The following is a 25,339-nucleotide window of genomic DNA, read 5'->3' as shown; positions in this document are numbered from 1 at the left end:
GACAGCGCCCCCAAAACTTCGTGACACCCTGTGGGGGCCCCTTTTTGCCCGGGTTACCCTGCCCCCCAGCCGCGAAGGGGGGTGGGGGTGCTGGGGTGCCCGCTGGAGAAAGCAGCCCCCGGGGTGGGCTGGCAGCTCCTGGCAGGGCTGCCCAGGCTGAGTTTTGGATGGCAGGCAGGCTGCATGTGCGCTCCTTGGGGAACGGGGCAGGAACCGGTGTCCCTGGCTGGTGGCAAACGCTCCCTGCATTATTGAGGCTATTTATTTACAGGGAATGTCACATCAGGCTCTAGGAAAGCAACGGCGGGTCAGACAGGCAGCAGGTAACTGCGCCCCGGCTGCCCCAGCCTCCTCCCCTTAACTAACTGCTGCACATTTAAAACACTTCACTCACTTTCTAAGAGAGGATGTTTGCATGTCGAGTCTATGCTGGGGGCAGATCTGGCCCTGTTACCGTACAGACTCTCCCACCATCGTCCCCTGCTGGAGTAGTCAGCGAACCCTGCCTGGCTGCTTAGAGCGGGTGAGGAGGGCTTGGGGGGAAGGTGACGGTGGTGAAGGGGGTTCATACAGCACTTATTGCCCCGCACAGATGTGGGAGCATGTGCCGGAGCATGCCTGCAGCTCGCCGCAGCAGTGTGTGATAGCCTTGTGCATGTCCAAGCCAAGCGTGTGTGTGTACACATGTGAGAATCCGGAACACAGCCTGAATGTGTGTGTGCACAAGTGAGTCTCCATGCACGTTCTGCCACAGATCCCAGGGTGAATGGGCATGAACATGCGTGCAAGACTGTGTGTGTAACTGTGCGCGAACGTGTGCATCTGCCTGTACTTGTATCACTGAGGGGAGTCTGCATCATGCGCTGCGTGTACCTGCAAAGGGCTAGAACACAGCAAGAAACAAACCTCCGGCTGATCCTTCCTAGGGAAGGGAAAGAAGCAAAGAGGAAGAGCTGGGGAGGCTGAAATGGAGGGGTAAGAGACCGATGTCCCTACAGCATTTCCAGCTCCCAGCAGGCTGGGTGGTGAGGAATCACAATAAGGAACCCCTGAGCTCAGGGATACATGGGAAGCCCTGGCAGTTGGGATCTGAGCTTCCCAAATGTACCAAGGGAGCCGAGTCCTGAGCCATCCCTGGCACGATCTCTTCCCCTCGGTCCTGGCTGCCGTTGGCCACCCAGCCATGTGTGATGGGGCTGGAGTGGTAGAAACGGATGTGACCATGGGCTGTTTGAGGATGGGGTGTGTGTGTCTGGGTTCCCTAGGGACGGCTGCTTTGTTCTTCTTCACCTTCTACATTTAAACATCCAGGCAGCATTCCCCCCCCCCCCCATTACCCCGGATGTCACCCCCCCTTCAGCAGCTCTGCCAGACCTGAGGGCTCCTCATTCCCATCAGGAGTTTACTGCGCCAACTTTCCTTTCACGCCCTGGCTAGGATGAGTGCCACAGGGAGAAGCCTACCAGCCCTGGGGCCATGAGGGGGAGAAATTCTGTTCACAGCTCCCTTCCAGTTGTGCCCCACGTCCCAGCACGCTCCTTGCAAGGTAGACTTCAGAAGCATTATGGTCTGGGCTAGGGCTTTCTCCGATGGCAATAAATGGAGTTCCCCCTAGGTTAGGTTGAATGCTCAGCACATGAGAGTAATACAGAGAACTGGCCCAGTTCCCCACCCAGGCTGCGACCCCAACACCCAGGGTGTTCATTGTGTAACAGAACAATCGGTGGAGTATGAATTAAAGCTGGGCTTTTCCAAGAAGCCTGGGGGAGCCAGCTCACACTGAGATTCAAGGGGAGTTGGGTTTTAGCTGCCTGAGATTCCTTTGGAAGCCACAGCCTGGATCTTATTCATTTAAACCCAAGCAGACTGTTTTATAGAGCAGGTCTCCTACCATCTGCAGCATCTCCCCAACTCCCAAAAGAGCTTTATGGTGTATAAGCACGACTGGGCGGGCTCGGGCTTATACTGGATTACGGAGGAGAGCAGTGTAAATCACTGCTAGGCCAGTCCCCAGGGGGTGTTGAAATGAAGATCTAATTCAAGATGAAATTTGAGATGGAGGGGGGTGTGGGAGGGGTGTCAGCCTGGCAGGGAGGGGGATAATAGATGTAACTGCACCACTGCAAACCTCTGTTGTCGATCCAGCGTCAAACAAGACATGCATTTGAAACCGGTGTCGGCGACCAGGTCACACAGCGAGGTTGGTTGCAGAAGGAAAGGGCTGCTGAGGAGACGGCTCTCAGACCACTGGTGACAAGGTTGTGGGAAAGGACAGAAGAAGCCAGCCAGAGCTGGGGAGGGGAGTAGAAAAGATTTGTGAGGGCAGCAGGGGGCAAATCCACAGATGGTCTCAAAAAACCAAAACCGAAGTAGCCCTTGAAGTGAGCAGGGGACAGCGGAGTTGTTTGGAGGGGGGTTAATGGGGTCATGCTTATTGGCCCAGACCGTATGAGCCCTGGGATGTGACTCTGGGCTGATCACAGGCGGTACATGTTGCCCAGATCCCAGGCCACTTTGTTTGGCTAAACACAATAACGTTGGCCTATAGCATCAGAAGAGCAAACACCGAATACACCCAAAGGGCCCTATTCATCGTCACCGGCTGCTAGACTGACCTAAAGGGGATGCAGGGGAAGGAGAAGGATCGATAGTTACAGGGGACCCCGCCGCCATGGTGCAAAGTCGGCTCTGGGGCCACCCTGGGTTCAGGGGGCATTTGGGGGTGGGTCTGGGCAGGACAGACCCGTAGCCTAGCTAGTCAGGGGTGCCAGTAAGCTATGCTAGGGGCTGAACTAACTCCTGCAACCACAGAATGAATCTGCCTCAGAGAGTAAAGCCAAGGTCTCTGTGCTGATTTGCTTGCCCTCTAGGTGATCTGGTTAGGACATGGGAAGAGAGGACATCCAGATGCCCAGAATAAGGTTGTGGAGGTGCGGGGGAGAGGGGCTTGTTATAGCCAGGTCCCTGTAGGTGAAGCCTGGACGATCGCTCTGACCCTGAGCACTGCTCTGTGGCACGGACAGGGCACGTGAAGCAGGAGTATGAGGCTATGGGGTGTACAGGAGCAGGGAGGACAACCCAGGAGTAGGGGGCTGCCTAAGACAAGGCACAGGAGTGCTGATGAGAGATGGGAGGGTGTGATGGGAAGGGGAATCAGTGAGTGTAGGGGAGGTGAGGAGGGGCAGAGCTCAGTGCGTTTGGCTGTGTATGGAGCATGGTTTTCATGCTGCATGATGCTGCTGTGATGGGTGGGTGCGCATGGCGAGGACCGCCTTACGTTGGGTAGTGTCCCATCGCCCTGGTGACTGATAAATTAAACAGTCAAGAAGGACGATCCCCCAGAGCCAGCGTCGCTGGCCCCCCCCGTCAGAGGATCTGACTTCTAAGGAAACTTCTGAGCATCTTCCTCGCCTCCTGCCTGATTCCAGCTCTTCTAGCAGCCGCTCTCCACTGTCGCTCCCAGAGGTGGCAGATACACCTGCTGCTGAGGTCAGAGAAGAGCAGCTGCAGCCTCCCAGCCACCAAGTACAGCCAGTGAGCCCCTCGGGACAGGCTTCTTCCTTCCCCCGACAGGCAGCTATGGAACCAGCTGCATGCGTGTGAGAGAGAGCATGCATTCCGTGTGGCGCTGCTACCCTCTTCTGGCACTCGCTCACATGGCACACCGGCGGAGGGGAGCAGGGGGCTGTGCTGTTTCGCGGGGCTGGAGGACTCTCTGTGCTCCACAGCCAAAGGTCCCAAGTGCACCTTCCATCCTGCTGCTGGGCGTGTGTCTCAGCAAGCTGTGATCTGACGAATGTCCTGCGTGTCTGTGAGCCCCTAATTCTCTCTCACTCAGCACGAGCAGAACCGTTGCAGGGCTCATGGGCAATGGGGGTGGGGGGGGAATAGGCAGTATATACAGGCACTGCACTAGCCTTTACTGAATCGCTGGAGTACAGTCCTTTGCAGAGACAGGCCCTGTAGAGGGGTCCTGGGATCAGTCCCTGGGAGCCACCCTCTTTGGCTAATCTGGGCCCTTTGGCACCATCTGGCCCTTTCAGATGGTTTCCTCTTCAGAATCATCTTTGACCCAAGGATAAGAGTCAGACACAGCAGGATCTGGGGGGGACCCCAAAAGCAGGGAAACCCCTTCTGCCCTCACATGCTGGCTGAACACTGCCCTGCATTCACACATCACACCCAGGGTCTGCCAGCTGAGCTCCTGGGCTGTCTCCTTTACTTCCCAGGCGGACGCCTGCTCTTCGGAAGGGGACAATCCCACTGTCTTGTCTCGATCGTGTATTCACCAGCAGCGGCTTACGAGGCAGAGCTTGAGAGAATGCAGAGAATCACACATACGCCTGCTTTGGTGACCCAGCTCCCACCATAAGAGAGCCAATCTGCAGCTCCAGCCGCTGGGCAGTTAGAGGGGCTGTGTGCTGGGCCAGCCCCCTGCTGTCGCCTGGGAGCCCTGCTCATTAACTCAGAAGCCAGCCTCTCCACTTGCTGTCGCCTCATTTCACCAGTTCAATTCCTTCATTGGGCAAATGGCGATGGTTGGAGTTTGACATTTCCCTGACTTTCTTTGCTCGTTTCTATGCTTGTGCAGTGCATGGGAGTGGCAGCTGTAGCTGGGGGGGGGGGGGGGAAGAACTTACTTGCATGTGTCACAGTGACTTCTATGTTGAATTTTGCTGCTTTTGTCTTTGCATCACCCAAGCAATTACCACACCAGTTTAGACCTGCACTACTCCTGGTCTGGTATTTTGTTTCAGCTAGTGTCCCGCTCCAGCTTCTTTAGAGTAAGGTAGGTTCACAGAACAGTCATGCAAGTGAAGTTCTGTTTACAGAAAGCAAATTTTAGGCCCAGAGTTTCGTTACATCTAGAGTCTAAATGTGTTCTGCAACTGACTGGGCAGAAGTTAGTGTACAGAGGTGTGTTATCCAGTCTGGGGCAAAAACGGCATTGTGTGACTTAGGCAACCAGTTGCGCAGCTCAGATGTTTAAAGGAACCCCAATCCATAGGCCAATGTCCATTCAGAACAATTCGGTGAATGTATTTGCTAATAACAGTCACAAGCAGACCTTGGCTTTTATAGAGAGAAAAAAGGGCAAAATGCTCAGAAGAAACCAAGGTCAAATGGCAATGCCATTCTGGGACAGAGTGGTAGTGCGCTGAAATATTTCTGTAGTGCCATAAATAGACATGGCATCAACAGGACAGAGCTAAGGCTCACTCCCTGCTATGAAGAACTTAGGCAACATTGAAAACCTCAGCTCAAGGGATTTGGACACTCCGTCTCCATTACAAAAGTAATGAGAATTGGGCTTCTAAATCCCTTAGGCTGCTTTGCAGACGTCAGCCTCACTGTAAGTCAGACACGGCACAGGTCTGTGGTTGAAGAAGAGAAGGGCCTGTGGGTTACTGAAGAAAGACAGATGACTTGGGAGAAATGGATGCAGACAAGGAGACTTAAAAACTCAGGGAAGATAGATCGCAGGTCACATGATTGCGAGGCGATTCCCAGCAGCCATTGCTAGCCAGGAAACAACCAAGAGAAGGTCAGTAGATGGAGGTGGCAGCCATCCGAGTCTGATCCTGTATTCAGGGGCTCTCTTTCAGTATGACCCCGAGCTCAGGAGCAGGAGTGCCGGGGGAGATTAGGAACAGCCAGCATATTTTCTAGATCCCCATGTCTTATTTCTTCCTTCAGCCCTCTTTTGGCAGTGTCAAAGAAACAGAAGTGATGGCTGTTCGGTATTGCTGTCGATATTTCAGGGTGTGCTGCGTCAGAGTCATTTGTATTGTGCTAGAATAAGGCTGTTGTCTTGGCAGCTCTCATGGGAAGCAGCTGTATCGCTTACTAGGAACCATTTAAATGAAGTCTTTAACCCGTTGGAATTGCCTGGCAGACCAGGTGCCCGACTGCATCCTCAGAGCTGCCCCCTGCTCAGTTCCACAGGATGCCAACAACATGGTGACACAAAGACGGGGCAGCAGTAACCACTGGCATCAGGAGGGATGGAATGCTTATCGGAGAAATGAAAGGGCTTGTGACACAGTAACATTCATGGCAGCTGTACCGGCTGTTGCAGAGACTGATCTGTGTTGGTGCGTAAGTTTAAGCATATTGCTGCTGTCCAGCCAGGAGGGGGAGCACTGCACATTGGGTTTTGTTGGCCTACATAAAATTTGCCAATTTAAGAGATTTCTTAGTATCAGCTTGGTGGATTTTTTCCCCCTGAATCTAAGATCATGTTGCTAGGTAACAGTACCAATGTGAGGCAAATTCTGTTGGACCTTGAAAACGGTCATGAACTCAGATCTGGCCTTTTTGTAGTCTCCAGATGTGCACGTCCTCGTCTGTGAAGGAGGATTTCTTCTTCCCCTCCATGCAGGACAGGGGGAGAAGCTGGTGTGTGGTCTCAGTGTGCCCCTTGAGGAGGCTGGAAATAGGAATAATGTTGGGCAAAGCTGGAGTATCTGGGTTTGCCAATATAGGCGTATTGGGGTTTGCCCAAAGGCAAACTAGGCTGGTTGGTACTTGGGTTCCACTTTATAGGAACCGCCAGGTATATGGTCTAGTCTCTCCGTCATTGCCAACTTGGTTGATAGCTTGGTATGAGCATAGAGTGAATTAGAGCTGGGGAGGATGATGTGAAAGCAATTAGGATTTGCTGGGGGATAGAAGGAGGCATGGAATTGTGTTCTCTTCCTTGTCTTCCATGCCAGTAAGATCCCTTTATAATCGCAATGATTTAAATATGTCCCAGGCAGGTCACCTCTCCGGCAGCTCTATGGATGACATGCATGCTGTCTGCTAGCCCTTCAGATCAAAACCTACCAGAGACTTGCCTTGAGTGAACACTTGTTTCGTCCTTTTGCTTTTATGTTCCCGGGAAGGATGAGACAAGGCACTTGTATCAAAACCTCGTCTGTTTTCCCCTTTGGTGAAACAGCTTCTTCTTTCTGCAGTGCTCAGTCCCAGAGTGGCAAGAGAGGCTTTCTTCTCACAGCTACTTTCCTTCCCAGAATGTGATCTGTCAGTCAAAGCAACACTCCGATCCTCCTCGGAGAGAGAGCTAGAAAAGGGGAGAGAGCGAAGAAGCAGCATGTCTCCTGTTTCACACCAGCACAGCTCCCGCAGCCCACTGCTGCTTTAAAACAGGCCTTGTGAGAGGCACTAGTTCATAAGGCATCTGCCTTGCCCGTCTGCAAGAGGTGGTTGTTAGTCCAGACTGAATGGTGATAATTGAGTCCATTCCAGTGTCAAGTATCAGAGGGGTAGCCGTGTTAGTCCGAATCTGTAAAAAGCAACAGAGGGTCCTGTGGCACCTTTAAGACTAACAGAAGTATTGGGAGCATAAGCTTTCGTGGGTAAGAACCTCACTTCTTCAGATGCCATTCCAGTGTGTTTGTCATTGCTCTTGCATTTGGCCTGGGGCACTGAGAGGTTAAACGATCTTCTACCAAGGGGAAGAAGCTAAAATTCTGCTTTGCATTTAATTGGATAGCTAAAGGTGAACCACACAGCAAGACACCGTCTTTTAAGATGTGTAAAGATGGCCTCCAATTTTTCCTCTTTGGTTTTTACATTGGAAATATCAGGCCTTCGCTTCCTCCCTTTCTGTTGGCAGATTTTGTTGAGATCTTTGGAGGACTTGGGTAGTGATTTCAGGATGGGTTGAACTAACCCCCCAGATTCAAACGCCATTAAATACTGGGGGAGGGTGGGGGAGAGTTTGTAATCTGGACTCCATATTTTCCAGCTTGGACCTCCATTTCTCTGTGGTACCCCATGTCCAAAGAGCTAACTCCTAGACATAATGGGTCAGATCCTCAAGGGTCTGATCCAAAGCTCCTCAACTCTAAGCAATGGAAAATGACCCCAAATCCCTCTCCTAATGTACCCAAATCTCACATAACCCAAGCTATGCCTTGATTTGCCAGACTAACCTGAACTGTCCTCCTTGAAGCAGCAGACCTCTGCCCGAGGTGCAGGTCTGGCTTAATATGTTACAAACGCAGAGCAAAGGTGGTGAGCTGTCTTCTCACTGAAAGCCTGCCTTATTGTCTTTGACATATTTCTTTTTATTGCACAGAAAGCTGGAGTCTGTGACGAGCACATGGCTGCCTCTTTAAGGTGGTCCCTGCAGACTGGCTTCCCACACAGCCAAGTGCTGGGTGCGTTTCATGTCTGCTGCTTTGCTCTCCTTTGGGTGGATAAATCCATCCTGAATTCTGTTGCGCGTCTCTAAGAGGGAAGGAGTTATTTTTGGCTGGAGGTACTGGGAGGCCTCCGCTCTGTCTTCCATGTACTCATCCAACCCGCAGCTTGAGTCACCTTAATGCAAATGGCTGCAGGACGGTGAATGAAGGGTGGTTGAAAGAAGGTGTCACTCCAGATAGACATGCAGGAGGGGACAGTGCCCGGGAAATCTTTGCAGATGCAGCAATTTTTGTCTCATTCCTGGAGAAAGTCGTCTTTGTCTCTTTGAATATGCAACACTTTCCCAGCCCTCAATTCCTTGTGACAGCTGCAGCTGGGGTCAGAGGAAAATCATAGCCTCAGTCCTGCAGGTGTAATGAAAGGGGGAGGCAGCCAGCGGGAACATGGGGAGCTAATGCAGTCGCGACGTGGCAGCCAGCTGACGGCAGGGCAGACGGGAGCTGGCGCTAATGGGGATCAGATCTTTGTGCCTGGTGATAGATAAAACCTCCCTGCCTCCCTCCCGGAGCAGTTTGCAAGGACCAAGAGTCCTGCGGGTGAATCCAACAGGTACCGCGGGGAGAACTGACCCAGGGGAAGAGACAGCTCAGGAGGAGAGAGACGCTGGCTGGGGGGGAGCAGTCCTTTGCCTGTGGGCTGCACAAACTGCCAGGGGGCAGAAGGACATGGGCAAATTTCTGAGCTCTCCGGCCATCTTAGCTCCTTGGTTCAAGGTCCAGTCGTGCAGGCTTTGCTCCTGGTGGGGGAAAGAGGGGCAGGAGCATTTGGCCCAGAAGGAAGGGTGAACCATCCCACTCAGCCCCCCGGGAGATTGCAGGGGAGGGTTTGGTTAGGGATTTCATTAAACCCAGGAGGGCGAGGAAGATATCTGAATGGAGACACAGTGGGGTGGGGTAATGGAAGGGAGGGGTGTCTGTGATCATGGGTGGTTCTCTGCTATACATGAAGCTTAAACCCTTCTAAATCTGCCACCTGGGCCAGAGAGTTCCACTAACGCGCTCTGTCCCCCCAGAGAATGAGCTGCGGCTACATCCTGTGCACGGTCCTCCTGTCTGTGGCCGTCCTCCTGGCCGTTACCGTCACCGGCGCCATCCTCTTCATGAACCACTATCACACCCCTGTCACGGAGTCCCCGCCCGTCATCAGCACCAACCCCGAGGAGGCCAATGCCCTGGTCACCATCGAGAAGGTGGACAGCTCCCGCATCAACATCTTCATTGACCCCAACTGTCCGGACCAAGCCGGCAGCTTCACCCGCCTGGAGGGCTTCCAGTCCTCCGTGCTGCGGGCCGTGACAGACCACGACACTGAGATGAAGTCAGCCAAGGGGCAGGAGCGGGCCCTGCTGGTCACTGTGGCGGATGAGGTGGCCAAGCTCCTGACCCACGCCACTCAGCTGAGAGCCGACTGTGACAGCCTGAAGAAGGGGCACAACGCTATGGGGCAGGAACTCAACGCCCTGCAGAACGAGCAGGGGCGGCTGATACAGGTAAGCGGCACCTGCCAATGCGGGAGGTCACCGGCTAAGGCCTGCAGGCATTGCCCAGGCCGGCAGACTGCAGCACAGAGCCAGAGACTGGCACTGGAGAGGGAGTGTGATGGCTCAGTTTGCAGGATGGTCCAGCCTAGATAATGTTAGCTGGAGACTCTGGGCTGGAGAAGGCGTGGTGAAGTCAGAACCCCACCCTGGGCTGCACACAGGGCTCCAGTCCCCTACAACCTCCAGGTTCGCCATCCTCCTGCCAAGGGGCACACATTGCAGGTGGGAAATGCGAGGCTGGGCCCTGGTACCGCTCTCACCCACTAGAGACCAGCTGCAGAGAAGGCAGCCATCCACCCCATTGTTGTAAGGCTAATGCAGTGTGCTGCTGGCTGGGGCAGGGAGGCATTGGGGGGCCAGGGAGGGAGGGAGAAAGCAGCATAACTGGATGATTCAAAGACTCATTGTATCAGGAGGGGCCGGTCCCAAAGGACCAATTCCACTATCCCTACCGCCTTCCTCCTAGACGGACGGTGGCTCCACATGACGAGCTGGCCATAACTTTTCTCCAACTGCAGCCCTTCACTTCCTCTTCCATCCTCGCCGAATCCCAGAAACACCCCACCCCTCTCGTCTCGGTCACCTCCCCCCTTTGCACAGTTACGCAGCCAGTTGCTACTTTTCGTCCCGGTGGCGTGGGACTCCGGAGAGCTGGGGTCTCATCTCGGCTCTGCCGCTGACCTGCTGGGTGACTGTGACGCTTTGGAGGTTCACCCAGGCCAGTAAGGGGTTGTGTCACCGCCTGCCCGGTAACCCGGGGGCCCTCTATGCTGTGCAGAGCCCTGACACCAGCAGCCTGCTCACAATATAGTGGCCTCACCCTGGTTACTCCTTGCAGGGTGACATCAACAGCCCCTCCAGGCCTGAGGCTCTCCCAAACGCTCTTTCCTGCAGTGTCCAGTCCCTCTCGCTGGACACTCACAGAAGTTATGAAGTTGGCTGCCTCCAAAGTGACAGAGCCCACTCCAGCCTGGTAGTTACCTGAGGATTGCACCCTTCAATTTAACACAGTGGTTTTCAACCTGTGGTCCGCGGATCCCTGGGGGTTTTAAGATTTCCTAAGAGCTCCCCACCTCCGTTCAAAATGTTCTATGGGTCCGCAAATGAAAAAAAGTTGAAAACCACTGGTTTAACACACAACACTGAGGCGGTTCTCTAATACAACAAGAATAAGTCTGTTAACAAAGAACAGAGATGTAAGTGCTAACAGGTAAGGAAAGGAGACACAGGTGTGGTTACAAGTAAAACAAAACATCACTTGTTTAGTCTAGTGACTAAAACATCACTTCAGCGAGTTACAGTCTTTGTCTAGGCAGGGGTCTCGCGCAGTCAGTTCCAGCTACTCTTGGTTTTCAGGCCAAGAGGATCCACTTCTCTTGAGCTCAAAGGGCTCTGCTCCCCCTGTGTCTCCTGGGTAATGGATGCCAAAATGGCCATCTGCCTTTGCTTATATTTCACAAAGTCTATTGTCTCAGTTTCAAGAGACAGGAAGGCTTCCTGAGGGTGTAGGCTTCATCCCCAGGCATGATGTTAAGCAGCCTTTCCCCCAGCTCATTTAGCTTGTTGGCTTTGTTTACCGTAGATGTAGATGTACCTCTCATTGTCTTCTGAGGTGTTACCTGGCTCAGTTTACAACATTCTTTTGTCTAGGACATGCTGGGCTTAGGCACTGCTTGCAAAACTCCTTTTAAGAACATATTTCCATCACACATCTGTAACTCTTTATACACCACTCATACATACATCACACAATAATATTAATGACCAGCGTGTTACCAATTTGGATACGATACCTCACCTTTTAGGCACAGATTATGACACGTGTGTTGTGGCAATAAATGCGTCAGGCCTGATGTGAGTTATGGTATAGGGTGCCCTCTGACGGTTGGCACTGGGGGGACTCCCTGGGTCACAGTGAACTTGGGCAAATTCACCACTCTGTACCTCAGTTTCCCCATCTGAAAAAGAACCTTACCTTGTGAAGGGCTCAGTACCATAGCTGGGGGGGAGCAGGGGGAGTGGCCGCTCCCCTGAGCACTCACTCGGCGCTTCCCAGCATGTCCGGGTCTTCGGGCTCTGCTGCGTCCATCTTGCGGCGGCGGCTCCTGCTCCCCCCGACCTCACTTTGTGGCGGCCGGGTGACGCTCCTCCCTGTGCCCGCTGGGGGCACCTGCTACCTTGCAGCTCCAGCGCGGGTTTCCCACGGGCAGCTACGGGTCTTTGGCGGCAATTTGGCGGCGGGTAATTCGGCACAGCGGGTTCTTCGGCAAGCCTTGGGTTTCTTTTTTTTTTTCTTCACTGCTTCGCAGTGGGTGGCACCTTTTTTTCCTGTGTTCGCTCCCCCTGCTCTTAGAACCTGGCTACGCCACTGGAAAGGCTATGAGATCGATAGCTGCAAGTTGCTCGGGGGTGTTAGCCGCTCCTTGCAGAGATGTCTGCTCTGCGTGTCCCCAAATCTCTTCTTTACAGATCCCATTTGCTGAGCCTTTTACGCTTCTCGTCGCTCTGCGGTCAGGGTGTGCCTGTTTGACACTGTTGATGCCCATCCCTGAATGGAGGCTGAGGAGAGCAGCACGATCCTCTCTCTTGGTTTATGTAATACCCCAAGTGACCGAGCCCACTCCGGGGCTGGCCTCTTTGTTCTGGAAAAGGGGCCACATCGTTGCTTTCCAACAGTTTGGTTCTCCATTCTGACCTGGATTCCAGGGCTGAAGGGAGCCTTTTGCTGTGGCTACCCCCTCATGCACCTCTTCTGTGGATACACAGAGGCCACGTCTGCACTGCAGCGGTTAGTGGCGCTCACACTAATGCTCTAAAAATAGTCGATGTTGCAGCTCAGGCTCTGAAGACTGGGTTGGGGGGACTTGAGAGCCCGCGCTCCAGCCTGAGCCACAAAGTCAAATCATCGTCTACCCCGTGCCCTGCTAACACAAAAAGTCTGTGGACCTGGGCTAGGAGGCTCGTTCCCAGATGCAGCACAGACAGCCCTCCGAGTCTGGAGGCCTTTGTGTATCAACAGACAGGTGCACGAGGAGTAGCCATAGCAAAAGCTTCTCCTCACGCTGCCCAGGCTCTGTGCCTCACTTTTGAGCAGAAGGGGCCCTCTCTGTGAGGAGAAGAGGAGTTCAGGATTCATGGACCAGTCGGCCTCTCAGTTGAGACCATGAACAAGGGACGCAATCGATGCCGATACTGGAGGGGGTGTTTTGTGGAGTTCCTCCCTCCCCCAACTCACCCCACATTCTGTAAGCCACGAGCACTCTGACTTTCAGGACCTTTAAAGCTTACATTGGAGATTGGCGACCCAGGGCGGATAAAACAAGAAGTGGCCCAACTTCCTCCTCAAAGCCCAGCCCCAAAGAGAACATCTCGGGGTTTAAAAACTCTCGGCTACCTGTCATTTCGGCTCACGTCCCTGGGCAGCAGCTTGTCCTGGCACCGGCCGCCATTACGCTTGGCGTGTCTGAGTTGTGCTTCCCGTTGCAAGTTTCCACATTGATTATCAGCCTCAAACGAACTGCCACAGTTCCACCCTAATGCGTGGGGAGAAGGGGGAAAGAAATCCGACATTAATTCCCCGTGGGACAGTAGGTAACTGCACATGCAAAGACATGACCCAAACATCCTAAAAACAAAATGGCCGACACTGTGTGCACATCCTATTGGGAAGACCCGTTTCTTCCAGTTGGTGGCCAGATGCTGGAACGGATGCGATGGAGCCCGTTCTGAATTTTGTCTCACTGTGCGTACGCATTTCCTCCAATATCTGTCCCCCAGCGGTGTGACTTCCCCCGCCCCCCCCCCCCCACTTCTGAGCCAGAGGCTGAATGTCTTGTGCTGCTCGGGTCATTTCAGGGAAGGCCAAACATTCTGCAATCTGGCTGCAGCAGGGCACAGATATTTTTAAACCGACCGGGAATCCTCTCTTTTTTTTTTTCTCTAAAGATGCCTTTTATCTCCCAAATGGCAGACACGGGGTCAGGAGCTACAGCAGGTCAGAGTTAATCTTTCAGATGTGCTGTGGGCTTGTCTGGGATTTGCCCTCGTCATTCGGCAGAGGCCAGGCCCCACTGGGTAAAGACAGAATAACTCCATTTGATAGCCTCAGTATTATTTTTAAGTGACATTAGTGCGCTGATCCTGCTCCCAACAGAAGTTTTGCCATGAGCTTCAATGGGAGCTTTCCCAGTTTGTTGGGGTTTGGATCCCGGGTCTCATCCTGGGCCCGGCTCTGTGCTAGATGCATTTTAAGGCAAAGTCTGGATTCTGCGCCAGCTGAATTCACCATCAAACAGATTTTGCACTGATGTAATACGAGCGCATCACTGACCCTTCTGCAGCCCTTTTCATCCAGGAGTCGCAGCACAGACAAGTCCTTTACGCGTTCAAAGCACAATCCAATCATTGATCAATGAAGCCTCCCAGCGCCTTGTGTGAGGCAGGGGAGTGGTTCATTATCCCCATTTTACAGATGGGGAAACTGAGGCACAGAGTGCTAAGTGACATATCCCTAGCTCACACAGCAAGTCTGAGCTAAATGTAGAACGAAGAAGTCCTGACTAACCACCAGACCACTGTCACTATGTATAGGAAATATAATCTGGGCTGAGACGCCAAAGTCCAGAGGATGGAAATGGAAGGTTTGGTGAATGTCATTCTACACTCAGTCTTTGCGGCCCCACTCCTTTTAGCCTGGCATTTGGGGTGAGGACTCTCTCCGTTGGCAGTAGAAAGAATGGCTCCCAGATGTGGTCTGTGTCCCTGTTCCTAGGAGGCCCGCCCCCTATTGGCGGCAGAATCTCAGGGGTACAGTAGGTGAAGTGATTGCTCTGGGGGGGAAGCACGTTGCACTATGTGAGGGGATCAGCCCGCTGGACCCAGCCAGGCTCAGCACCTGCCTTTGAGGGATACATTCAACGCTGCTGCCCGCAGTGTCAGAAAGGGGTAAAGCCAGGAACTGGTGACTCACTCAGATCGTTTGTCTTCTCCCCTCCCAGCTGCTCTCGGAGAGCCAGACCAACATGGCTCGGCTGGTGAGCTCTGTCAGCGACGTCCTGGACACGCTGCAGAAGGATCGAGGCATGGCCAGGCCTCGGCTCAAAGCCGACCTGCAGAGACCTCCAGCCCGGGGAGCCCGGCTCCGGGGATGTTCCAATGGTGAGACAGCCTCCTCCTCTCCTTTCCTGCAGGTTGAGGACCCCTGTTCTAGTGTATACAGTGTATACTGTGTGTACTATACTTTATGGTAGTTTTCACTATACGCGATTTTCCTCTTACGCGCTGCCTTTAGAACCTAACCCTCGTGTAAGATGTGACTCCACTGTATTCATTTTTGAAAGTTTATAATAAGCGATGCTCCGGGGGAAAGGGGGGGGGCGCAAGGTGGAAGTTTTGCCCAGGGCGCAAAATATCCTTGCACCAGCCCTGCCCCTGGGGCAATGGAAGGCAGCTCCCCGACCCCTCCCCACTAGCACCCTCTTGCTGCTGGGCGCAGGTCTCTTTGCTGATAGGGAAGTGTAATCACCTTTAGCAAATCAAACACCAGAGGGACCCAGGTGTCTCCTCTCTACTGCCTGCAGTGGAAAAATATTCCTGGGTCCTAGCTACCCCTGGAGCCCTTCTGTCCTGCTGTAAAGGCCCCAGCCACTTCCCTTTACTGGGGACACTGTCCAGGCTTAATTCGATTTAACCCTGCTAAAGTCGACCTAAACTCATAGTGTAGACCAGGGCTGAGATGCGTGCCCCAGTGGGGCTGCACATCCCATCACACATGCACCTATATCGTAGGCATGGCTATTATTAAGGTTGTTTGATCCAATTTTCAGTTGCTTAGAACTTTTCTAAACTTCAACCTTTTGGGCCAAAATTTTCCACACCAGGTGTCGGCCTCAGGCCGAATCGTTTTGGAAAATTTCAACCTAAACAGTGCAGATGTTTTTGAGAATGAGTCTAAGGAAAACGTACACTGTGTTGCCCATGTTAAAAAAAATCCTGTTGACCTTTTCTTTGAAAAGCTCTGGCATCCTCCTGCTTTGCAGCAGATACATGAAATTTGGCAGGGGTTGGACCTTTGTGTCAGGCATGTGCCTTTTGCTGGCCCCATGAAAAGCTGCCACAATTTGGCCAGGTTATAAACCTTTGAAAAATAAGTTTGCATATGCTCAGTCGAGACTGCTTAGATTTTAGCAGCTAGATTCTCCAAAGGGTCTGTTCACACTGAGAATGCTCCATAATGCACTTTCCCTGCAATTGCTGCTCTAGTGCTGGTTCACACAAAGGACGACAGCCTACTACTACTACTACTACTATCAGTTACTCAGTTAGCTCAAGTGGCTGATCTATGCAGCAGATCTAAAGGTTCTAACCCTGCTGATGAACCATGTGAGTGTCAATATGATGCCACATGATGGGATTTGTCTTTTCAGTTTGCTTTAAACAAAAAAACAACACCTAGGAAATTTCCCAACATAACTAAAATAAAAGACCATTATTAAGGTTGCAAAATCAAGCATGCAGACGTTAGGAAATCCCACAGTTAAGGTTGCCTGTGCAATGTCTGACATTGGGCACCCAAAATCAGTGCATACTCTGTGCCTCAGCTCCCCGTCTATAAAATGGGGAGAATACCACCCGCTTGCCTCACAGGGATGTTGTGAAAGTCAGCGAATGTTTGTGAAGCGCGTGGATACTATGGTGATGTGCACCACAGAAAAGCCCAGGAGGAAGTTTATTCTGCTTTCACAGCAGGGTGAATAGTGTGCAATAAATAAGGCCTGGGCCACATGCTGAACAACAAAAAGAAATATTGAATAGCTTCTCATTACGTGAGTGCCGTCCGTCCTGTGCACGTAATGAGGCAGAGAGGTCCTATGGAAAAAATATGTGCTCATGTAATTAAAGACCGTATCATACTGCGTATGCACAAGGGGGTCATAGTGAGGACACCCAGGCAGCTTTAATTCTGGTGTTTCCTAATGCTGGACCACTTGACTTTGCAGTCTTACTAGTGTTCTTTTCACCGAGCGATTGGCGTATAGTATACAGAGCCGTGCAAAGGCCGGCAGTTCTGTTTCGAGATTTCGAAGAATTTCGAGAATTTGAACTTTGGCTTTGTTCCGAATCACACTGAAAACTTTAAAAAGCAACAGAGGGTCCTGTGGCACCTTTAAGACTAACAAGTATTGGGAGCATAAGCTTTCGTGGGTAAGAACCTCACTTCTTCAGATGCAAGTTAGTCTTAAAGGTGCCACAGGACCCTCTGTTGCTTTTTACAGATTCAGACTAACACGGCTACCCCTCTGATACTGAAAACTTCGAAATCCTCAAAGGAAAATTCCCCCTTCCCAAAAAATTCAATTTGGGTTTATCGAAATGTTTCCATTTAAATTTCAACTTTAATTTTATATTATAATTGCATCTGTGGCAACATAAACACACAAATACTGTGTGCGTATTCATATACACTATGCGTGTACACACACACACACACACCCCGCATCTAGCTACGCTGCACTCCCTGCAGGCACCCTCTCTCCAATGCAATACAGATGCCCTCACTAGCTGTGGGAGCAAGCAGCCCCTTCCACTGCACTCATCTGCCTGGCAGGGAAGCCTCGGTGACATGGTGCTGGGAGAGGGGTGAGTGCGTGTGGTGGGTTGGCCATGGCTTTCCAGCAGGCTCCCTCTCAGTGCCTTAGTACTGCCACGGACGGTCCCTAGAAGCCACTGAGACCTCAGCGAGGACGCTGCTTGCCCGGAGCCTAGGAGGAAAGAGAATGAGATGAGAGGGGGCTGAATGGGCCGTGAGCAGCCAATTAGATCAGGCAGCGGGGGTGAGAGCCAGAAACCAACGGGAAGGCTCTAATTTAAACAATTAATTAGCCTTGCGTTGCTCTCCCTTCCCTCCCGTGCCACGCTCCAGGCTCGCGGCCCCGGGACTGCTTTGACATCTACGCGAGCGGACAACAAGAGGACGGCATTTACTCCATCTTCCCCACTCATTATCCCTCAGGCTTCCAGGTCTACTGCGACATGACGACGGACGGAGGGGGGTGGACGGTAAGTCGGTTGCCTGCATTGCTGGGTCGCTCTGACATGGGGAACGGCACTCGTTGAGGCACAGCTCTGCCAGCCGACGAGTTACCCTGCCAAGTAACGGCCCATGACCTCCTGGCATGGTGGGGCAGGAGCGATGGCACAGGACAGATCCCAAGGGCTGTGCCCAGAGGGGAACGGAGAAGGCGGTTCCCTGTGCTTCAGCTGGACACGTGCTGCTGGTACATGGGGGGCACAGTGCTGAAGGTAGACAGATGGTGCTGATCAGTGGCGGGGCTCTGTGAGGTTCAGCTGTACACCAAAGGCCCTGTCGTCTTGCCTGGGTTTAGAAGTCACTCGGCGTTACTCAGTTCCCATGGTGGGAGTGTAGGGCTCTGTGCAGTCGGGCAGCCCATCCATATCCAGTGGGGCTGGACATCTCAGTAGAACAACCCAGGCACCCCTCCTGGTCTCTCCTGCCCTCGGTCGGGCCAAAGACAATCCTAAACCAAACTCTCCCCGGCTGTTCTAACTCATGAGAGCTGGGTTCATATCCCAGCTCTGTACCAGACTGCTTCTGGGACTTGGGAAAGTCACGGCATCCCTCTGTACCTTAGCTTCCCTGTCAGTGAAAGGAGGGCCATATTTCCTTCCTGCCAGCCTGCGTCTGCCTTATCTTCGTAGGAGGTAAGCTCTTCGGGGCTGGGGCTGGCTCTTAGAGTATGTCTACACTGCAGTTAGACACCCATGGCTGGCCTGTGCCAGTTGACTCGGGCTCGTGGTGTAGTGTAGACATTCCGGCTCTGGCTGCAGCCCAAGCTCTGGGACCCTCCCACCTCAAAGGGTCCAAGAGCGGTGTACACTTCAATTAAACAGCCCCTTAGCCTGAGCCAGCTTTTTAATTGCAGTGTAGACATACCCTTACTGTGTGTACAGCCCCTAGCAAAGTGGAGTCCTGCTCTCCAATGGGGCTAGTGTAATCCAGAGTGAGTAATCAGCTGCAATGCAGCGCTTGGAGGAGGGAGGGAAAGAGAGGGAGCAGCGGGTCACTGCTGCCATTGCACAGATCAGGGGTTATATTTTGCCCTGTAGCTCCATAAACACAAAGGGCAGCAGGAGAAGACCGGGCGTTAAGTGGCCAGACCAGGCGACGGAGTCACAGCTCCTGGTTCCATTCCCAGCTCTGCCACTGCCGGGCTGGCTGAGCGTGGGCGAGTACCCGCCTCGTTTGCCCGGCTGTGACGTGGCCATGACGGTTCGCCTGCCTCGCGGGGCGGGCCTGTCTGGAAAGTGCTTTGCCACTTTCAGATGCGGGGCACAAAGTATGATCAGCTGAGACACACTAAAGAGTCTTGAACGGTCCTTCTCCTCAGCCCCCGGCGTGGCAGGACCAGGACTGTGCCAGCCGACAGAGGAGGGTTGGGCGGTGCAGTGAGTGCACTCCCGTGGCGGGACCGAGGAAGCAGGAGAGGCTGGCAAAGCAAGCGTAGGATGAGGTGAAATGACTGATCCGGAGGGATGGAAGAGGGAAAGCCGAGGTCAGGAGAAACAGAAGGGATGTTCTCGCTTAACAAGCACGTCTGAGCGCTCTTGCTGTATGCGTAGCCAGCTTGCGGGGGGGCGAGATCCAGAACCCCCTCACTTTTAGGGCTCCACAGCTTTCCGAGAGAGCACGGGCAGGCGAAGAGGGGCTGGGCGGCAGCGATGGGGCGTGGAACGGAGCGTGGCCGGGGGAGAAGGGATGCAGACAAGCTTGGGGGAGAAAATGGGAGGTGCAGCCAAGAGCGGGCAGCCTCAGGCAAAAGGATCGGCGAGGAATCCTGATTGGACGCGGCTCTTTCCTGCGGATCGATGGAGCCGAGGCCTCGATTCCATAAAGCATCAGGAGAAATTTGCAACAGTGCCTGTGGCAAGAGCCCGTGAGGGCTGAACGTTAACAGCTGCTCTCCCTCCATCAGATCCAATCTGCCTCAGCGCCATCCCGACACCGCTTGAGATTAGAGACCTGCCAATGGGAACTGGGGGAGACTCACTCCTGGGCTTTTTCCCCTTCTCTGGAAAAGCAGCACGGAGAAAGTCTGGCCCTAGGACCCATCCGTTCTCATCACTCCTAGCTCCACTAGCCTGGCCTTCGAAACTCACCCTTCACAGGGTCACCACGGCCCGGAGCTGGTCCAGCTTTCTCTGGAATGCTGAGGGGCCCAGGCCTGATGCCCAGAGATGGCGCCACCTTCCCTGTCACGGTGACGGGCTTTGCTCCGCTGCCCCCCCCATACTTAACCCTGCCTTCCCTGACATCCCGAGGGACCTGTGACACTGCCCAAAGGGGGCCCCACATTCCACATCACCTTGAGGGGGCCAACCCCACTGCCCAGAGCAGATGCTACCCTCCCCCGACCTGAACACCCTAAGGGCTTGTCTACACAGTGACATTTACTGTCACTCCACTGGTCAGATTATGTACATGAACCAGTATAATGCCAATACATTCCCCCTGGAGACATGCCGAGGTACAGGGCCAAGGATTCCTGGTTCACCCATCCCCCCCACACTGTCAATAGGGGGGCCCTGGGGGGCCTGCCTGGCTCTCAGACAGGGCAAGATTTCATTCAGAGCCAGAGTGGGGAAGCAAGCCCCCCGGAGGCAGCGCTACTGGCTGACGCAGGCTCCTGGCCACCCCACAGCTCAGCTGGCCCTGCACTAAGTGCTGAAGACTCTCCTCACCCCGTACGCGGTCTTATTGTCTTTATGGAGTGTGACACGAAGGCCACCTAATCCCAACAGTGTGCAGCTGCCAATGACACGGAGCTGGCCAGCTACAGGAGTCAGTAGGGAGAGACCTTGGAAAGGGCACACACGAGGGGAGGGCAGTGAGACTCAGCCGGGGGTCAGGTGAGGCAAGGCTGCCCTCACCCCTGGCTGTGAGGTGAGGAAGGAGGCCAGTAGGGGAGACACCACAACACAGTCCCCAGGCTGAGACTGCCCTGGAGGGGCCTGAAAATCCCGGGCTGGCCTTCCCTGAGCGCCTCCTCACCCAGGCTGCGAGGACAGCCAGGGCTTCCCCAGGTGTGAAGTGGCACCTGCCCAAGAAGACGCATTACTCGGGGCAAGCTTAAGGCAACCCAGGAGAGGCAGGCCGAGGCCAGGAGATCTGTCTCAGAGACGGGCTGCGGGGGACGCTGCAGTTGGGAGCACCTCAGGTTGGACTGGTGGGTGCTGTGCCCTGGGTGGTGGGAGAACTGGCCGAGTCTGGGCCGTGTCCCTGTTAGGTCACGCTCGTCTGGCAAGCCAGCCCCTTGGCGCTGGGCTGTGAAATGCCCCTCCAGCTGGGTGCCGGAGGAAATAAACCCCAAGATCTGATGCCTGTAAGCAGCTTTCAGCAGTGGGGGAGGGAAAGGAGCTTAGCTGCTCTGCTGTGAGGAGACCAATGCGGTTTGCAGCGTGCGCGGCAAGTGCCTGGCTCCTCTGGGGAGCCCAGGCCTACAGCGGCCATCAGCCTTGGCTTTTAGTGAAGATCACAGCAGAGGGCCACTACCATCGTGCCGTTGGTACAGATGGTGAAACTGAGGCACCGAGAAGGCAGGCCTGACTTTCAGAGATGCTGAAAACACATAACCCCACTTAAAGTCAGGGGGAGCTGCAAGTTCTCCGCACCTGTGAGGATCAGGCCAAGGGGCTTACCCAACCTCACCCAGCCGGGAAGAGAACCCAGGAGTCCTGACCACTGCACTCGTCGTCAATGAAATGAACCACACTGCCCGGTACTATAACCCCCAACCACAGGGTTGGGGTGGATCCCAGGGGCTTCTGAAAGGGCAGCAGGGGGGCCAGCTTTTCAAGAAGAGCTCAGTACCCAACCTGCACCCCATGTGCTGAGCTCTGCTGAGGATCCCTGCCTGCAGTGCTCCGCTGGGAGTCAGAGACAGGCAGTGCCAGGGTTTGGCAGGGTCCGTGGCTAAGGCAGGACTGTTCCATTAAACACGAGATGTTAGTGCACCTGCCTGGTGGGGCGCTGGGTGGGAAAAGGGAAATTCCTCGGCCTCGCCATGGAGAGAGGCAGCTTGGGAAGGGGGTGAAGAGATTGAGGGGGATTCCCTGAGGAGGCCCCCAGAATCCGGCTGCCAGCCCTGGCTCCTGCTGGTGGGATGAGAGGATTAGCCAAACACCGTCTCCAAAGCCGTCCCAGTCAGTGGGACCGGGGCTGAGCTGGATACTCAGCGCCGAGGGAGCTAAAGAAAATGATTTAGCGTCAGGCTGCATCAGAGCTTCTGCACCTGCGCCGAGTACTTCGAAGGGCCAGGCCAGCAGTGAGTCAGCATGGCCCTGCCCTGGGGCCAGCTGTGACTGGAGGCACAGCCCAGGGGCCGCGCTCCCTGAACAGCCCTGCTGGGGGGGGGGGGGGGCGGAGAGGGAGCAAGCTCTGCTCGTGGGAGCAGGAAGGCCCCTGTGACGTCACAGCCCCAATCCTGCAATTAGAACCTCCTGGTTGGCAGGATCGGGACCTACCCTGGCACTGAACACCACCATGGTCTGTGCCAGTGGGGAGAGAGGGAAGCAGCATTCACCACCCCTGGGAGGAAGTTTGTCTAGTGGTTAGAGCAAGGGACTGGTAACCAGGACTCCGGGGTTCACTCTGCCACTGACATGTTGGGTGGCCTTGGCCAAGGCCCTTCCCCTCTCTGTGCCTCAGTTTCCCCATCCGGAGCTATCCCTACTTGGCTATTGAAGGTTACTGAACTTTGCACACTGCTGGTGTCAGTGACTCAGGGATGAAAGAGGTGTCAGGCTCAGCTAGAAGCAGGGGGGCGATGTGTGGGGGCGTTGGGTCCTTGGGGTGTTGAGTCACGGAGGCTGCAGTAAAGTCACAGGCATCACTTGGAGTCATGCAGCCTGGGATTGATTTTTTTCAGCTATTCCTTTTGACGTGTGGGGATATTTGCATGCGGGTGGGTGGACGTGCTGGCAGTGGCTGAACCAATTTCACTGGAGAGTTGTTGAGCTAAGCCCTGGGTCGTATGCAAGGCTCAGAGACAACAAAGACCAGGCAGGCAAAGAAATTGGATTCCTCCAGGGCCCTAGCCCAGGCATGCTAGTCAGCACATCTCAAGGACATCAGGGCAGGGGGCAGGCCAGACTAGAGGGGGAACCAATCCCAGCCCACTAGTCCAGGCCGGGGGCTTTCACACGGTTATCTGCCCCTGGGCTCCTTACCTGCTACAGCCCAGTCGGTGCCAGTGCTGACCTGGTGTCTGACTGGAGAACGAGGCTCCCCTGCTGCCTTCTGCCATGTGTCTGGTCAGATGTATAGGGCGTGGAGGTCAAATAACTCGCAACCTGCAGCGGAGTGGGTCAGATTTACAGCATGAAAAGGGAGTGCGTGGCCTAGTGGGTACAGCACTGCACTGGGATTCAGGAGACCTGGGTTCGATTCCTGGCTCTCCTACTGACCTGCTGGGTGACCTTCAGCAAGTCACCACCCCTCCTTGTGCCTCAGTTTCTCCTTCATCTTCCCTGTTTAGTTTATACTCTGCAGGCCAGGTGTGTCCATCCCCTAGCACTGTGGGGTCCCAACCTCTGCTGGGGCATCTGGGTGCTACTGTAATAACAGAGTTAATAACGAGGATTAAAACATATTCTAAAAGGGCACCTGCTGGAGGGGAGAGACCCAAACTTCTCCTGGCTGCAGTAGGAGCAAGGTATTTACAAATCCCAGATTCAGACGGACTCCATGTTGTTCTCTCTTTACTTGTGCCCATCAGCCGTTACCTTCCCTCCACAACCTCTTTGGGTGTCAGGGGCTCAGAGCTCACCTCTCCTCGCTGATTGGTGCGGATTGGAATAGGAATGTGCGATTTCTTATCTGAGTGTGGAGCTCAATCCTTTTCACGCTCCCTGCAAGGTAGCATTGCCCTCAACTGCATTTAACGACTGCGCCAGGCTCCTGGCAGGAAGTTCCTTACGGGCTGACCCAAATCCTGCTGCCTGGGCAGGTGACACCCCCCCACACACCTTTGATTAACACCTCCTGTCATTTAGTGGAGTAGCAATCGTATGACCAAGAAGGGTACCCAAGCAGGCCTTCAGAAAACTGGCCTGCTACTTACTTCCTGCCTTGGAAGCCTTTGCAAATTCTCTGTGAGCTGCTCAGCACCAGGTCTCCTTTAGGGCAAGGGCTTCAGAGGAGAGCCTGCGCCTCGAGACTGCTCTGTATCCCAAAGCAAACAAAGGCAGGCTGGTGTCAGAGCCTCGGTCACACGCGGTGCACCAGGGAAGGGCCCGGAGCGGCAGTGTGTGGTCTGGGACTCCATCAGATCCATTTCTAGCACTGTCACTCCACCCAGCTGACCCGGAGAGCTCTGGGCACAGACCAAAACTAATCAACCCCTCCCCAGAGTCAAGCGATGAGGAAGGGGACCCGGTTTGGATAGAGAGGGAGCCGCCCCCCCCCCCCAGCCCCCCCCCAGGGATGCTGGGCGTTGCTGTGCTGCCAATGGTTTGGGGCATGGTGATTTATTTATCTCGTTGTCCTTTGCCCGGGCCCCGCCGCAGCCCCCGGAGATGGTGCTTTGCGCACCAGTAACTCTGCAGTGACAATCGAAAGGCGAGCAACTCCAGGCAGAGAGTGTGACAGTAAGCAGGAAAGATAAATATTTCAGTTCTGACTTTAACGGGAAGGGGGAACAAATCCTTTTTGCTTAAGAGGGGGAAATCCATATTTTATGAGATGGAGAAGAGCAGCGATGGAGCTGCTGAAACTACAGCAAACTACAGTTCTCCCACCCCCACCCCACTTGGCCTGTTTGCTGCCTGCCTGCCTCAGGCTGGAGAGACCTAGAGCAGTAGCATCCCCCCACACCTGCCCCATCTCTCCCACACGCCTCAGCCTGCTGTCTCCCCTCTCTCCTGGCTAGATTTCCACCACTCTCTTCAGCCCTCGCTCTGGCTTCAGCTGCAGAGGAGTTGGACCCTGTCCTCGCTAGGCTAGGAGCGGACATCTCAGCCCCTGAATCCTCAGGTCTGGGTACAGGAGCCAGCCACATGCTGTTCCTCTCCTCCCTCTGTGCCCCAGCCCATGGCCCGCGCACACCCACAGGCAGCACCTCACCCGAGAAGGCTCGCTGTGAAATGTGCTCGCATGGCAGAGACCAGCACAGACCGAACCACAAGCAGGGCCATGGACTAATACTCTGCACTCAAGTAGCCGGTGTCATCTAAGGATCTCAAAGTGAGTGGGAAACCGAGGCCCTGAGTGGGGACACGGCCAATGGCCGAAGCAGGATTCCCTTTCCCCTACTCCAACCATTAGAAACGCTCTCCTGGCTCTGAAATAGAATCCAGACTCCTGCCTCCCAGGCCCCTGCTCCAACCAGCAGCGACTCCTGCTCTGATCCACAGTAGAACCCAGCACTAGCTGTCCCCACAGCGGCGATGAACCCTGCTCAGGACTCTGGAGGATCAGGAAGGTTTGTTGATTCCCCCCGTGGTGTTTCTCGAGAGAGAGCTCTGCGTGTCGCTAAGCTGCCAAAGCGTCTCTCTAATCGCCAAGCCCTC

At 54.2% G+C, this 25,339-nt stretch overlaps 1 protein-coding gene across 1 annotated transcript in view; it reads left to right on the top strand.

The window, feature by feature from the left end:
• FIBCD1 (fibrinogen C domain containing 1) overlaps positions 1–25,339 on the top strand; it is a 57,543-nt gene that overhangs the window by 25,184 nt on the left and 7,020 nt on the right. Inside the window, exons 2-4 of the mRNA XM_024193091.3 lie at positions 9,227–9,703; positions 14,752–14,911; positions 17,676–17,812. Of these exons, the coding sequence (XP_024048859.1) occupies positions 9,227–9,703; positions 14,752–14,911; positions 17,676–17,812 (774 nt within the window). The remainder of the gene's footprint in view (positions 1–9,226; positions 9,704–14,751; positions 14,912–17,675; positions 17,813–25,339) is intronic.

Source organism: Terrapene carolina, unplaced genomic scaffold (assembly GCF_002925995.2).
Source record: "Terrapene carolina triunguis isolate 2854851 unplaced genomic scaffold, T_m_triunguis-2.0 Scaffold238, whole genome shotgun sequence".
NCBI classification, from domain to species: Eukaryota; Metazoa; Chordata; order Testudines; family Emydidae; genus Terrapene; species Terrapene triunguis.
Note: the sequence above shows the minus strand (reverse complement) of the source record. Positions and strands in the feature narration are given on the sequence as shown.